The 13,498-nt window shown below is 31.5% G+C and overlaps 1 protein-coding gene across 7 annotated transcripts in view; it reads left to right on the top strand.

Moving 5' to 3' along the window:
• Window positions 1-258: 258 nt before the first annotated feature.
• LOC118205862 (uncharacterized) overlaps window positions 259-13,498 on the top strand; it is a 238,591-nt gene continuing 225,351 nt past the window's right edge. For 5 of the 7 annotated variants that reach the window (XM_085827135.1, XM_085827138.1, XM_085827136.1 and 2 more), the window contains exon 1: window positions 259-534. In XM_085827135.1, the coding sequence (XP_085683261.1) occupies window positions 345-534 (190 nt within the window). In that variant the 5' untranslated portion in view covers window positions 259-344. The remainder of the gene's footprint in view (window positions 535-13,498) is intronic. The other 2 variants (XM_085827140.1, XM_085827139.1) reach the window with 1 other exon arrangement.

Genomic DNA, 13,498 nt, shown 5'->3' with positions numbered 1-13,498 from the left:
GACAAAATTCAGAAACTTAACATAGTAATCTAAACAAACCAAATAAAAACAAGAATACAATCAAATACAACAATCATACAAGGAGTGATATTCGGCTCTTAAGCGATTTTCGACATGTAATTGGTATAGTGTATATCTCTGCTGGAAACTGATAAAAGAAAAGAGGTTTAAAGAAAGTTGAGCTTTTGATAAGAATTCAATGCGTTCAAGATTATCGAAATCTTAAACATATATAGATATACGTTTCGTAAAAAGCAGAAGTACAGCAGAATCTGAAGAAGCTATTTAAGCAATAAACCTTTTCGGCATTTTGCACTTGCAAGATAAACTGGAAGATACTCACAATGCCACCAATTAGAATTAAACTACTTTTGTTCACCATTTTCTGTTTTATTGAGACCAGTGCTCGGCATATTGATCAAATACCAGAATCTTCGGCTGCAATAAAGAAAGAAGAAAATAATGTGCCACGTTCTTATCCTTCAGAAAAGTTACATATAATAATAAACTCAACTGAAATGGAACAAAATGCAGGTAGGCATATGTGCTTTATATTCTTTTATCCTGTTAACCTACATACGCCAATATATAAATTTATACCAAATATTTACAAATAGTTGCATAATTATTAACTATTACTAACTAACTAACATACTACTATTTGCATTATTACATATGGTAGTAATGTGTAATATACATGTAGTAGTGTATAATATACAAATACAAAATTCTTCTCTACAAAAATTTACTCTATTCAAAATTGTAATAATTGCTTGATATTTCATTCGCTGATTTTCAAACTTTATCATATGGGGTATAAAAATTACGTGATGAGATATTATTAATAATTTTGTGTAAATACTTATGGAAGCTTGCTATAATTACTTGAAGAAGAATTGATCAATTAGTGATAAGCAAACTCTTTAAAAATACGTATTTTGATGTACACACTGCGAGAATATAAAGGTGAGTTAATTTATCCAATAAAGTAATTAAAACCGTTTCCTCAGTTATTTCTGAATGACGAAGTGGGACGCAGATGTTCATCACAATGCAAAAATTTAAATAGTCAATTCAATAAAATTTCCTTTTAGAAATATCATTTAAAATAGACCACTTCTAAGACCCTTACATAGAATTTCAAGGACAAATAGAAGTGAAAATATTGAACGTTTCTACTCAAAATCCAAAAACAAAACTCTTGTAATTAAATAAATATAAATAAATATTCATTATCGGTCCCCTGCTTTTTTGAAGGATATTACTAAGAATATTGTGATTGCTTGAAAATTGTTTTTGACCGTTTAACGCATTAAACTAGACTAACGTTTTAGATATTTTATTACTTAAGCATGAATGAGGTAACAAAAAAAAATAATAATTCAGTTCAATATTAGAAATGGAACGGGGTGCAGAATTCATATTTGTTTTCCGCCTAGATTCTAAGAAACAAGGTAACATACGATTTATATGCGTTTACCAATTCTTCTTTAACTGATTGTTAAATTATTATTTATAAATTACACTTAGCCAAACAATAGTTAAAATTAACAAATAAAATCTAAAGGAATTAAATTTTGGATAGAAATAAACAGTGAAGTTACTGCTTCGTTTTATGATTTATGCAACTATTTATAAGAGAATGCGATGTAGGTAGGGATATATGATTTATATACAAACTGGAAACTAGTAGTTTGATAAAATTTCGCAAAGCATTACAAACATACATACTCTGATTAAATGTATATAATTACACACACACACACATATATATATGCCCCCCCCACATATAGTATGTGTGTGCATATATTTATAATCAAGAGATCACAAGTACCTCAGAATAGGGAGTTATTATCGCTTGATTACTTGCTTATAACTTCATAGCATCCTATGTGATTTTGATAATCTACCATCTTAATTTCAATTTTGTTTTTAAATTTTGCTTAGAGAGAGAGAGATAAGAAGAAATAACAGTTATCTTTAAAACCAAATTAAATTTTCGATTTAGTCGTTTAAATAACATAACCAATACGCAAAATGGCAGCAATAATTAGAAGTACATTATTTAATTTTAATACATTATAATTTCCTACTTTCCAGATACAATAAATGATTGTAAAAAACAAGTGAATTAGAAAAAGATATTTTAATAATTAATTTGCACATCTAATCATTTAAAAGAAATGCGAAACAGTTACAGAAATATCATAATTGTAAGACGATAAAAACAACATTATTAAGATAAAAATTTTCCTTACTTTTGGCCAGTATTTACCACTTGAAATCCAGTTTTAATATATTTGTAATATTACAATAAATGTTTACTTTAATTTAAAAAGAATTTCAAAATCTAAATTAAAATTAATTTTTTCTTCAAAATAACTTTATTCGTACTTTTTTTCAAAAACTTTTTAATTTTTACATCCTTAATATTTTACATTCCTTAATAATTTGCAACATTTTTTCACATAACGGTACAGTTTGCATTTTACAGTTTTTTTTTACAACAGAACACACATTTTACATTATTAAAAGTTTACAAATAATAGGTTTTTTTTAAATTGATCACAGATAGCAGCTTTACACTCAAGTTAACCTTACATTAGCGCCCTCTGTTTAAAGTTTGCAGAACACACTACTCACATCACTTAGTTTGGCAATGCTTCTCCACTCACCAAAAACAAACTGGTTGGTTAGTTAAATTGAAACTTACTATTTACTTGCCTTTTTAGTATTATTTAAGTATAATTTACGTATGTGGGCAAGAGTTTCTAAACTACTCTTTGGTTTTTTAAAAATTTGGTTTACTCTTATTTCTTAACTTTTTTTAATTTTTAAATTTTAATTCCTGTCTTTTAATTGCTAATTTCTCAAAATTCCACTTGTCTAAACTTCTTTATAGTAATTGACCACATTTGGTATTACTTTTGGTTTTGACTTTTACCCTCGTCTACATAGATGACGAAAGACGAATTGAATGTATCATTGATAAATTTGTCTCTTGCCTGCTCAACAATCATTCACTTATGAATTTTTCTAAATAATGTTTTTAGGATTAAATAATTTTTGGAATTTTATATTTATTAATGGATTTTGATACTTGCACTTGATTAGCATATGCTCTCAGAATTTAAATGATATTGTAGATTACAATCAACAATAATTAATCATTTATTTGCCTGCATGAAATTTTATTTAAATTAACTTTAAATTTACTTTTTACGAATAGAGAATGTTTGTTGAATTCAAATTTCATTCCCTGCAGCAATAGCGCAAAAGAATTATTTAAAATTAAATTTAACTTTACTTTATTCTTTTGAAGCAAATATATATATATATGAATGAAATTTATTCCATATATGACTATTAGTGATACAAATAAACAACCAAATTTACAAGATAGAAAACAAAAAGAATGTCGAAAATCAGCACTTTGTGTGTCCGCCACGCTGTGCGAGGGGATGTTGTACACGTCATCGCATTGAATTATATAGGTTCCGAATGTAATCCTGGGTACACTCACTCTCTAAAGGTAAATATTTGCAGTGCTTTAAAGACACTTTGAATACCGTGAAGCAATTTTTACTTGAAGTTGAAAACCCCATGGTAACGCATTTATTAATAAGAATCGAAAGACATACATTTCACCTAACTGAAGCATATTCATTTTTCAACCCCTCAGAAAACTTACTGTAAATGATGTTAGTATCATTTAAGCATTTAAGTTGCATCGATTATCTTTGGTTTTTATTCTAAAATTTACGTCTTTATATCGATACTGAATCGAAAGGTGTTTTGTTACTTTAGGTGTTAACTTAGGTGTTAACTTACTGCAGTTCTCCGTTGTTATACTGCGTAATTATTATACTTCCTTCAAAAGATAAATTCATGCAAAATTTAAAAGATGATAGTATATTAATATTCACTTCCAAAACTTTGAATATATCTGCCATCGTAGTTCATATAACCATTGTACTGCGATATATTTGACCTTGATATCATGATACACGAACAGCTGATTGCATTAAAGGAAGGTGTTCAAGTAAAAGAAGTCTTACTCAAAACGTTTCGGTACGTTACGTTTTGTAATTTAAAAGTTATGCTGGACAAATATTATAAAATTTAACTTGTTTCTGAACTAACATTATTCACTTTTATCTTATTCTACGTAATGGAAGCAAGCTTTATCAAGTCAATAATTTACAGCGAGGAAACAAGAATTGCAATAACCATTTCTGAACTAGCTGATTTAGGAATTACAAATACAGTCAAAAGTCGTTAATTCGGACACCCATAATCCGGAATGATCTATAATCCGGACCTCAAAGCTAAAAACTTTCTGCGCATGCGCCGCGTTGACACATGCGCATAGACGTTTAGGCGTGCGCGTAAGACCTCTTACGACTGCGCATTTGCGTGTGCGCAAGAGCAGAATACGTTTTCGCGTGCGCGTTTTATGTATAACGGACGGTGTGAGCTAAAATTATCTAATTATCTATTTCAGTTAATGTTGATGATTGCGTTGTTCCTTAATTTTCGAATTGGATACGGCTTATTATTTTTTGCAGACTGTAAGAGCAATACTATAAAAGTAAACTTGAACTTTCGATTATGTCAAATAGAATTTTTGATTCTGGAGCTCCCAAAGGATCGTACAAAACGAAAGTATGTTTCGATGGCCATCAAACAAAAGTGTAATTGCTGCAAAAAATGGATAAAGACATGAAGAATGTGACAGAGAGGTTAGTGAAAACGAAAAAATTTCGATTGACAAGTTAGTCGGTATTCTCGGCACAGCAATTAACGGGACTTGAACAGCGGAACTTTGTAAGTGAACAAAAAATTATGTCTGTTTATAGAATTAAAGAGAAAGTATTATCACATAAAACGAAGCAACTTAAACAACTTACATTGAAAGAAATGTTTAATAAAGTAAACAAATAAATATTAAGCTTTTTTTTGTAAATTTTGATACCCTTTAGATCATAATTGTTCTTTATTTCATAAATTACGGTTTCATATTTTTAATTTTAGAATTTCTGCATGCCATCTTACGCGATTTAAACTGATGATCTATAATCCGGAAAAAGCGATAATCCGGAATCGCCGAAGTCCCGACGAGTCCGGATTAACGACTTTTGACTGTAAATGCAAACAAGACAACATAAAGTGTTAAATGTATTAAATGATTTATATAATATAAAAAATATATATTATGAAACATTCATCGGTCTCAAGCACAACTATTACATTAATTAATTTCAAACTTTGTGTTGCTATAATATGTGATTTTGTGGCTGAAATTTTGTCTACATTTATAAACTAGAAACCATGATAGAATATATATCATAAAATATAAAATACCTAAACCATTTCTCCAACACTTTTTTTTTCATATTCTTAGTGTAATTATTATCTTTAAAATATTTATGTGCAATTATTTGTATTATAATTATACATGATGATTATATCAAAGAGAAAGTTATAAGGGAATCGTTGAAAAAAACCATTCTTTTAACGAGGAATCCTTGAATTAGGCAATCAGTTCTATGTATAACAATCTTTTTCATTTACTTGAAGTGCTTCAGACGACTAAATTTATTTTCGTTGAAAGAAAGAGAGGGAAATAGGTACTTAATTAATTACAAACAGATGAAATTCTCAAATCCATTTTCAGGAAAACTTCTTTGTCAAAACAAATGTAATAAGGTAATTGTCGTCGTCGTTTTTGCTGTTGTTGTAATGTCTACATTACATGGAACAATGGTTGCCAGAGCCTACTCCGAAGAGAGGTTAGACTTTTATTTCCCACCCCCAGTTTTGAGGGACAATATTCCGAGGAGGGGAACTGGGAGTCTCCCACCCCTCTCCTCACACACCAATCCCCACGAGAGGACTTTCAGCTCACCGCCGCCATGCAGCACCGACACTATACATTTACAAACTCCATGTCTTATTCGGGATTCGAACTCGGGACTGTTATAGTTTATGCTACTGGCCACTAGAGGACGTGGCCTTTTTATTTTTATGCTCGTTATACTTTTTTTACCGCATTGCGTATCTTGATAAAAATGTAGTGCCAACAAAAGAAAAATGATAAACATTCTAATGTAAACATTTTTGTTGTAAATAAGTGTAAAATAAAGTTCTGTGTAAAAAACAAAACGGCAAAGAATTCTAAGCGTCTTGTAAAATTATCAAGAAAGGTAAGCAGATAATTCATCAAATCTTAAATGTTAAAAATAAGAACAAGAAAAAAGTGCAATAATTTCTAAATAGTGCTGAAGTCTCGAGATAACAGTGATGTTTAGATGTATTATGATTTGAGTATTTATTATTGTTCGTTTAGTAATTGAATACTGATTATTAAAATGGATAAGTTAAAAGGACTAAAAAAAGCGAGGGAATGCTAAGAGAATCAGTTACGAGACTGATAGCTAAAATGAAAAGGGAAATATAATCGGATGCTATTAAATTTGATTTATTAGAAGATGACTTATTAGAAGATGATCCATTTTAAATGTAAATGAAAACGATGTGTTAATACTGAACTCTGAAATTGAATCTGTCATAACAGACGAAAAAAAGTATGAAACTGAAATACAGGATAGCTTGTAACATAAAAATAAAATTGTTCAAATCGAAGATCAATAGAGTATTTAGAAATAGAAAATGTATTAAATTAAATGAAATTCCATCTAATTCATCAACTATAGACACGGTAGAGAACACAAATACAAATGGTGCTAAACTTCCGAAACTAAGCATAAATAAATTTAAAGGCGATATATATGACTTTCAAAGTTTTGGGGCTCCATGCGAATCTGCTATACGTAATAACTCTGCTTTAAAGGATGTAGACAAATTTAATTACCTCAAATCTTTACTATAACTCACACAGTTTAATGTTAATAAAGGGCTTACCATTAGTTGTCGAAAATTACGCTAAGGCAATAAATTTTCTGAAAGAAAGTTTTGGCAGAAAGGAAATTTTAATAAACGCACATATGAATCTTCTGCTGAATTTAAAGCCAGTTAGAAATGGATGATACTAAAACATTGCGTAACTTATATGATAGGTTAGAAATTGAAAATTAGAAGGCTTGATTCCCTTAACGTTACTTCGAATTCTTACAGCTATTTGTTAAGCCTACTGTTAATAAGAATACTTCCTAGCGAATTAGTTTTAGAGTTCAATCAATCGTTAACCCCTGACACAGAAACCATAGTGGAAGAACCATTTTGGAATTTCTGAAGAAAGAAGTTGAAAGCAAAGAAAGTACATTTTTCCAAAAATCACCAAATTATTCTGAGTTTAATATCAGAACCGAATAACACAATCATCAATCGCGAGACCTTATTAAAAGTTAAAAAATATCATACTGCCTTCAAAAATAAACATTTTGTCCCAGCGGTTGTATCGTTGATTACAAATACATCAATAGCCGATTGTATTGTCAAATATTTGCATAATCGTCTGTAGTAACGGCAACCGCCGTCAATAAAAGGTGATGCTTTTCTTGGTAGCGGCGCAGTTCATTTTCAGTCCGAAGCAGAGCAGACCTGCCCAAAGAAGATTTGAGGGAATGATGGCCAGTCCAGTCCAGTTCCAGTTCAGCCGTTTTTGTGTCCAATTCAACATAAATGGGGATTTATGCCAGAGGGACCAGACGGATTTTTGTCCTTATAAGATGTGTTCTTTCCCTCAGTCGCCGAATATCTGACAGTTCAAAGCATTCGTAGAAATTGCATTAAATAAAATAAAATAGTGAAAAAAGCATAGTAATCATATTTTTCCCAGCATAGAAAGATGGTATGTAATAATAAAAACGAGGAATGGTACAATAAAAAGCAAAATTCAGTCCATATCAGAACAGAAAAGTCCTCACAGCCAGAGTCACGTGGTTAACGAACATCCAAGAGTCCGAATGGTTACTATCCACAGAATCCGATTAACACAGAAAGCACAAGAATAAAAATAAATAAGTAATAATATAGTGGAAATCGTTAAAACAGACAGAGGGCTGGCGTCGATTTTGGAAAGAGATAACAAAAATAAGTTTTATTTACAAATTGTAAATGTAATAGCTTTAGGTCAGAAGAGAAGAAAAAAATTAAGACTCATTTCCGATTCTGCTTCTCATAAATCATTCATACTGACAGAAGGATCAAAACAATTGAAATTAAATGTTGTGGGAGAAGAGGAACTTCAGATTTACACCTTCGGCTCCACTGAGCCTATAGTTAAAAGTCTGAAAAAGGTTAAGGTTATTCTTAATAATAATAAAAGCTCTTGAAATTCCAGAAATTAACCAAGCTGTTACTGGTATGCCAGAAAAGGAAATATTTAATTATTGTAAGGAAACTTCGATACGGCTTGCTGATACTGTAAATATAGGTTGCCATAACCCTCAAATATCAGTATTAATTGGTAATGATTTTTATTGGAAAATAGTTACTGCGAAGGTTAAAAGATTATCAAATGTTCTTGTTGCCTCTGAAACCTTATCTTGTTACACTATAAGTGGAAATGCAGTATTAACCCATTAGCCGCTGGTCTTGTGTTAACGCAACGGTCAAAATAAATGGGTATAAAAATATAACTATCTAAGACATTTTATACCAGGAGATGGTTTTGTGTAGGGAATATTATGAAGATTATTTCTGTAAAAAAATATTTGCCTTCAACAATCATTTTGTTTATAATAATTAATTTCATACTTTAAACAAAATTTAAGCAAAATTTTCGACCGGGTATTTTTGCTGAAAATATTTAACGAAAGAATAGCCGTCTTTGTGAGTGATCTATTTTTAGTCAAGGTCACCGTTTATCAGAACATTACATCATTCAGATGTTTATATTTGTGCTGAGAAGGAAGGGAAAACAGGTGTTGCACTGACGCAACGTCAGCAGGAAACGGGTAGTCAGTCTCCTTTTTCACTCATTCCTTTCGATGTTCTGGTTAATGTTCTGGTTATTTAGAAATGCCTAGAACGAGGTATCTTACATTAGAAGATCTTCAAAGATTTTTTGATGAAGAAACAATAATGTTAATAATTAGTAGAATGAAACTGATATTGTTGTTGTTCCCCCAGAAATTGCAGAAGCTAGTGACGAAAAAGAAAGGAATGGCAATGTTTTAAATAATGATGATATTTTACCAAATGATACTGCTGGGGAATTTGAAATTCACGTAAAAAGTAAGTTTCAGCCTTCTAAAAGCAGTTATATACATACTAAAAAGTTTGAAAAGCAGAAGACTGAAATCTTGAAGTGGATAAAAAAGGAACTGTTAGTTATGTCTTAGGAAGAACATGAAGAAAGAGATAGAAGAGAAATTATAAAAGACAGAATACAAGGTAAAACTAGTGAGCAGATTTTCGATTTTCTTTTTGGTTTAGACATTTTCTCTCTTGTCGTTGAACAGACAAATATATACGCTCAGCAAAAAAAAAAAAAAAAAAAAAAAAAAAAAAAAAAAAAAAAGCCCAGAATTTATTGCATCTGAAGCTTATATGAGAAGATCTATTGGAATATTATTGCTTACAGGATATCATTTTTTTACCTCAAGAAAAAATGTATTGGTCTTTTGATAAGGACATTTCTGTTCCTGTTGTACGAGAATCGATATCACGTTTGCAGTACAGGAATATGAAGCAGAGTTTGCATTTGACAATAGCCAAATTGACAATACTGATAAATTATATGAGGTGAGACCGTATCTAAACTTACTAAATATCACCACTTCTTACTACTGGAAATATAAAATCTCTTTTAGATTTCAGACAAGAGAATGCATTATTCCTTTTGCAAACTTCTATTGAGAGTGTAGAATTAGCTAGAAATAGATCAGCAACAGGAAGACCTAGTAAATTCAGCATTTAAAAACGATTGCATGGAGATGGTAGACATTTTATCGTAAAGTCCGTTGATAACAAAAGACTTTGTTGTAAAGAGTATCATAGCCAGACTGTTTACAGATGCAAAATATGTAATGTAGCTTTACATCATGCTTGTAATCAAGCTTTTCATACTTGAATCTTTCAGTTGAAATAATCTGTATTTGTAAAAGAAATACAATGTATATTTTAATATTAAATTAATTACAGGTAAAGTGGTTTGTAGATTTATAAAATGTTATACAGCTAAAACGTAATCCTGCGCTTAGGGCACAGCCATCCTTGTCCTATCTAGAGCCTTTCTTTCGACGATTCGTCCTTCTTAATTTTTTTCTCCCGCTGGAGCGTCCATCTGTCGGGAAGTTCTTTTCTGTGTAACTCTTCGAGTTTTCTGTGGTCTTGTCCTCTCGTCGGTTCTTTTCCTCTTCTCTGGTAGAAGCGCTGATGGAACCGAAACCGCCGTTGTTGATGCCGACTCTTCTGTTTCGAAAGCCCAAGAAACTATTTAATACTTCAAAGTCTTTACGGTCATAATATTTCTTTAATTGATACGAACTGATTTTTATTCTTTCGCCAAAATCAGAAGTAATATGACTCACCACATCACGATCTGTTGAACAATATAGGACCTTCAAACGTATGTGCAAACTTTGATACAAAGTTCTCTGGAACACTAGACAGGGTGAATTTTCTTTTCAGGACCTTATCCCCTACACTGAAATCTGCTTAGCGGCGTTTACAATCATACTACACTTTCTGCCGCTCTCTTGCTACATCTGAATTTTTTAATGCTTGGTTGATTAATTTTTGAATGTTGGACTGCTTAAATTCAGGCTCCCTTTCTTGGACGAAAAAGAATTTATCGAGCGGTGTCAAAATCTTTCTACTCAGAAATAATTCAGCGAGCGTTTTCACGGCAGCACATGCTTGGCAGTTCTTCAATCATACGCTAGTTCGTCGATGCAGCCATTCCGGCACTTATGATAATATTTAACATAATTTCTAATTATTTTAACTATGTTCTTGTTCACTCTTGCAGCGATGTTTCCTTGTGGCTTATAAAAGACCATTTTCATAAGCCGTATGTCAAGCCCTTTACACAAGTTTTCGAAAATTTGACTTCCAAACTGTATACCATTACCACTAATTACTTTTAAAGGGGAAACGTATTTTAAAATATACCTATTTAAAAACGCATCTGCGACTATTTTAGCCGACGCTTGATTTAATGGAATTATTTCTATCCACTTCTCTAAGTGATCAGCAATCACTAAAAGATATCGATTTTTATTTAACTCCCTTTGGGGAAAAGGGCTAAGAAGATCTATTCCAATAATTTCATTAGGAAAAGTCACGCAATTTCTATTTAGATACCCGGTCGGGCTATAAGTAACGTCGTTAATTAACTGACATAATTTACAGGATCTGACATACGCTGTCACTACTTCCTCGCGTACCCTACGCACCGTCTTCTTTACCCCTAAGTGTTCAGCGGTCGGTGCGTAGAACAGTTCCTGCAAAATGCTTAACCGTAGTATGGCTGGGATTACTGGCCTATATTCAAGGTTTTCATTCATCGATTTAGTATAGAACAGCAAATTATCTACAATCTTGTAATTTTGGGCTCTCTTTCTAATTTCGGCAAGGTCTGCATGTTCAGAATTTTCAGAATTATCTAGATTCTTTAAATAATCATAGATAGTACCGAATTCTGGATTCTTTATCAACTCAGAAATAATAGTTTTCCGGGAGTCTAAAACTTTAGACGTCAAAATAACACATTTTATCATCTAAATGTTGGAGGATGCTGGAGGTGATCTAGCCTTGATCATTCTCTCGTCAAGGCTAGATCACCTTTTTCATCTAGCCTTATTCTTGATAGCTCGGCAGCCACGGTATTCTCCTTGCCTGGGGTATGCTTAATCATTAAGGTTTACTCTTGTAACTTTGAGACCCATCTAATTAGTCTAGGAGTTCAATGTTTTCCCGAATATAGTCTACATACGGCCGCATGGTCTGAATATACAGTGACGGGTGCTTTTGCGAAATATACTCCGAACTGCCTTTAACACGACTAATGTTCCTCTTTCGGTCGCAGTATAATTACGTTGCGTGGTGTTTGAAGTTTTACTAAAACATACCAGGGGATGCCGATTTACCTGGGGCATCCCCTGGTATTACCCGATTACCTGGGGATGCCGCGCCCAGGGCATAATCTGAGGCATCATCCGTAATCTCCAAGTTATCATCTCCCTCTGGAAACGTTAACACTGGTGCATTAATTAAAGCTGCTTTCAATTGTTCAAATGCTGTGTTTGTTTCAGCTGTCGACGCAAACTTTGAATTCTTTCGTTTTAATACTTGCAAACGTTCAAAAATATTAGCCAAGTTTTGAACAAAAGAACGATAGTATGAGCGCATTCCCTTAAGGCGAGAAAATAGGAAATAGAAATTTAAATCACCATAAAGTCCACTTTCAAAGAACAGAAAAGTGTCAAAAATTAACAAAGTTTTTTTTTTCCTTGAAATATTATTTAAAACACTTTTAAAAAGAGGGAACTGAAAAATCTTTTATACAGTATGTGTTGCAACATGAAATTACTTCAAATAAAATGCAATATTGTTATTTTTTATACGTTAATAATGTATGTTTTTTCGCTAGAGTATGAGCTGGTATTTATCTTATTCTTTGGTTATTTTTAATAACACTTAAATTAGAAGTCTAGTGATGGGTGATAAATAAAATTGAAGACATACGTGTAAACGTAAATTTAAGAAATGGCTTATAAAGGAAATCGAAACGAATGCAATAAATCAGTTCCTATATCTAGTGAACCAAAAAAAAAAAAAAGTCTGATGTGTACACCACATGACTTCCTTGTACGGAATATTAAATTATACGCATTTTTTCTTTCATTTCATTTAAACTTATTGGATTGACTTAAATCTAATTCGGCGACACCGCATAAACCACAATAGAATAAATGGATTCTTTAAAATTCACTCTAATACGATAATAATAAAGCTAGAACGATGTATAAAATAAATTAAGCAAACGAAACAAAAAAGAAACAGTTTTTCACAGACGATTGAGTATTTCTCATTCAATTAATGCAGTTCTCACTTCGCGACAAGGCAAAAATACATAAAAACTTAAAATATGTGTATTAAAAATTACGAAGTAAATCTTAAACACTTATTTCCTTGAAAAAATACCAGAAAGGATTAAGCATGATTTAATTCGCAAAAATAAATGAAGGCGTTATCTTTGTTGTTGCGAAGCTAAGTTTCTCTAGATTGGCAGCAAATCCACTATCCTGCTGTTTCAAATGTAAAGAAGCAATGGCCGCCATGAAAAAAAAAAAATTATTAGGCTTAGTGGCACTTAAACAACTTTAAAATTGTTGATAATTCTAAAAATATTGCATACAGATTTACTAAAGGCATAAAAACCTTAACCGAAAGATAAGAACAACATAATTCAATCATTTTTAAAGCAAAAAATGTACACTTTACAAGCATATAAGAGTAAAGAAACTGAGATCACTGAGCCGGGTAATAGAGTGGGTATATATATAAATATACTTATATACTTTTG

This window comes from Stegodyphus dumicola, chromosome 11 (assembly GCF_044657685.1).
Source record: "Stegodyphus dumicola isolate Sdum_Otavi_A_Nest chromosome 11, ASM4465768v1".
Lineage (NCBI taxonomy): Eukaryota > Metazoa > Arthropoda > Arachnida > Araneae > Eresidae > Stegodyphus > Stegodyphus dumicola.
The sequence above is the reverse complement of the archived record's forward strand: the minus strand, read 5'-3'. Positions and strand labels throughout refer to the sequence as shown.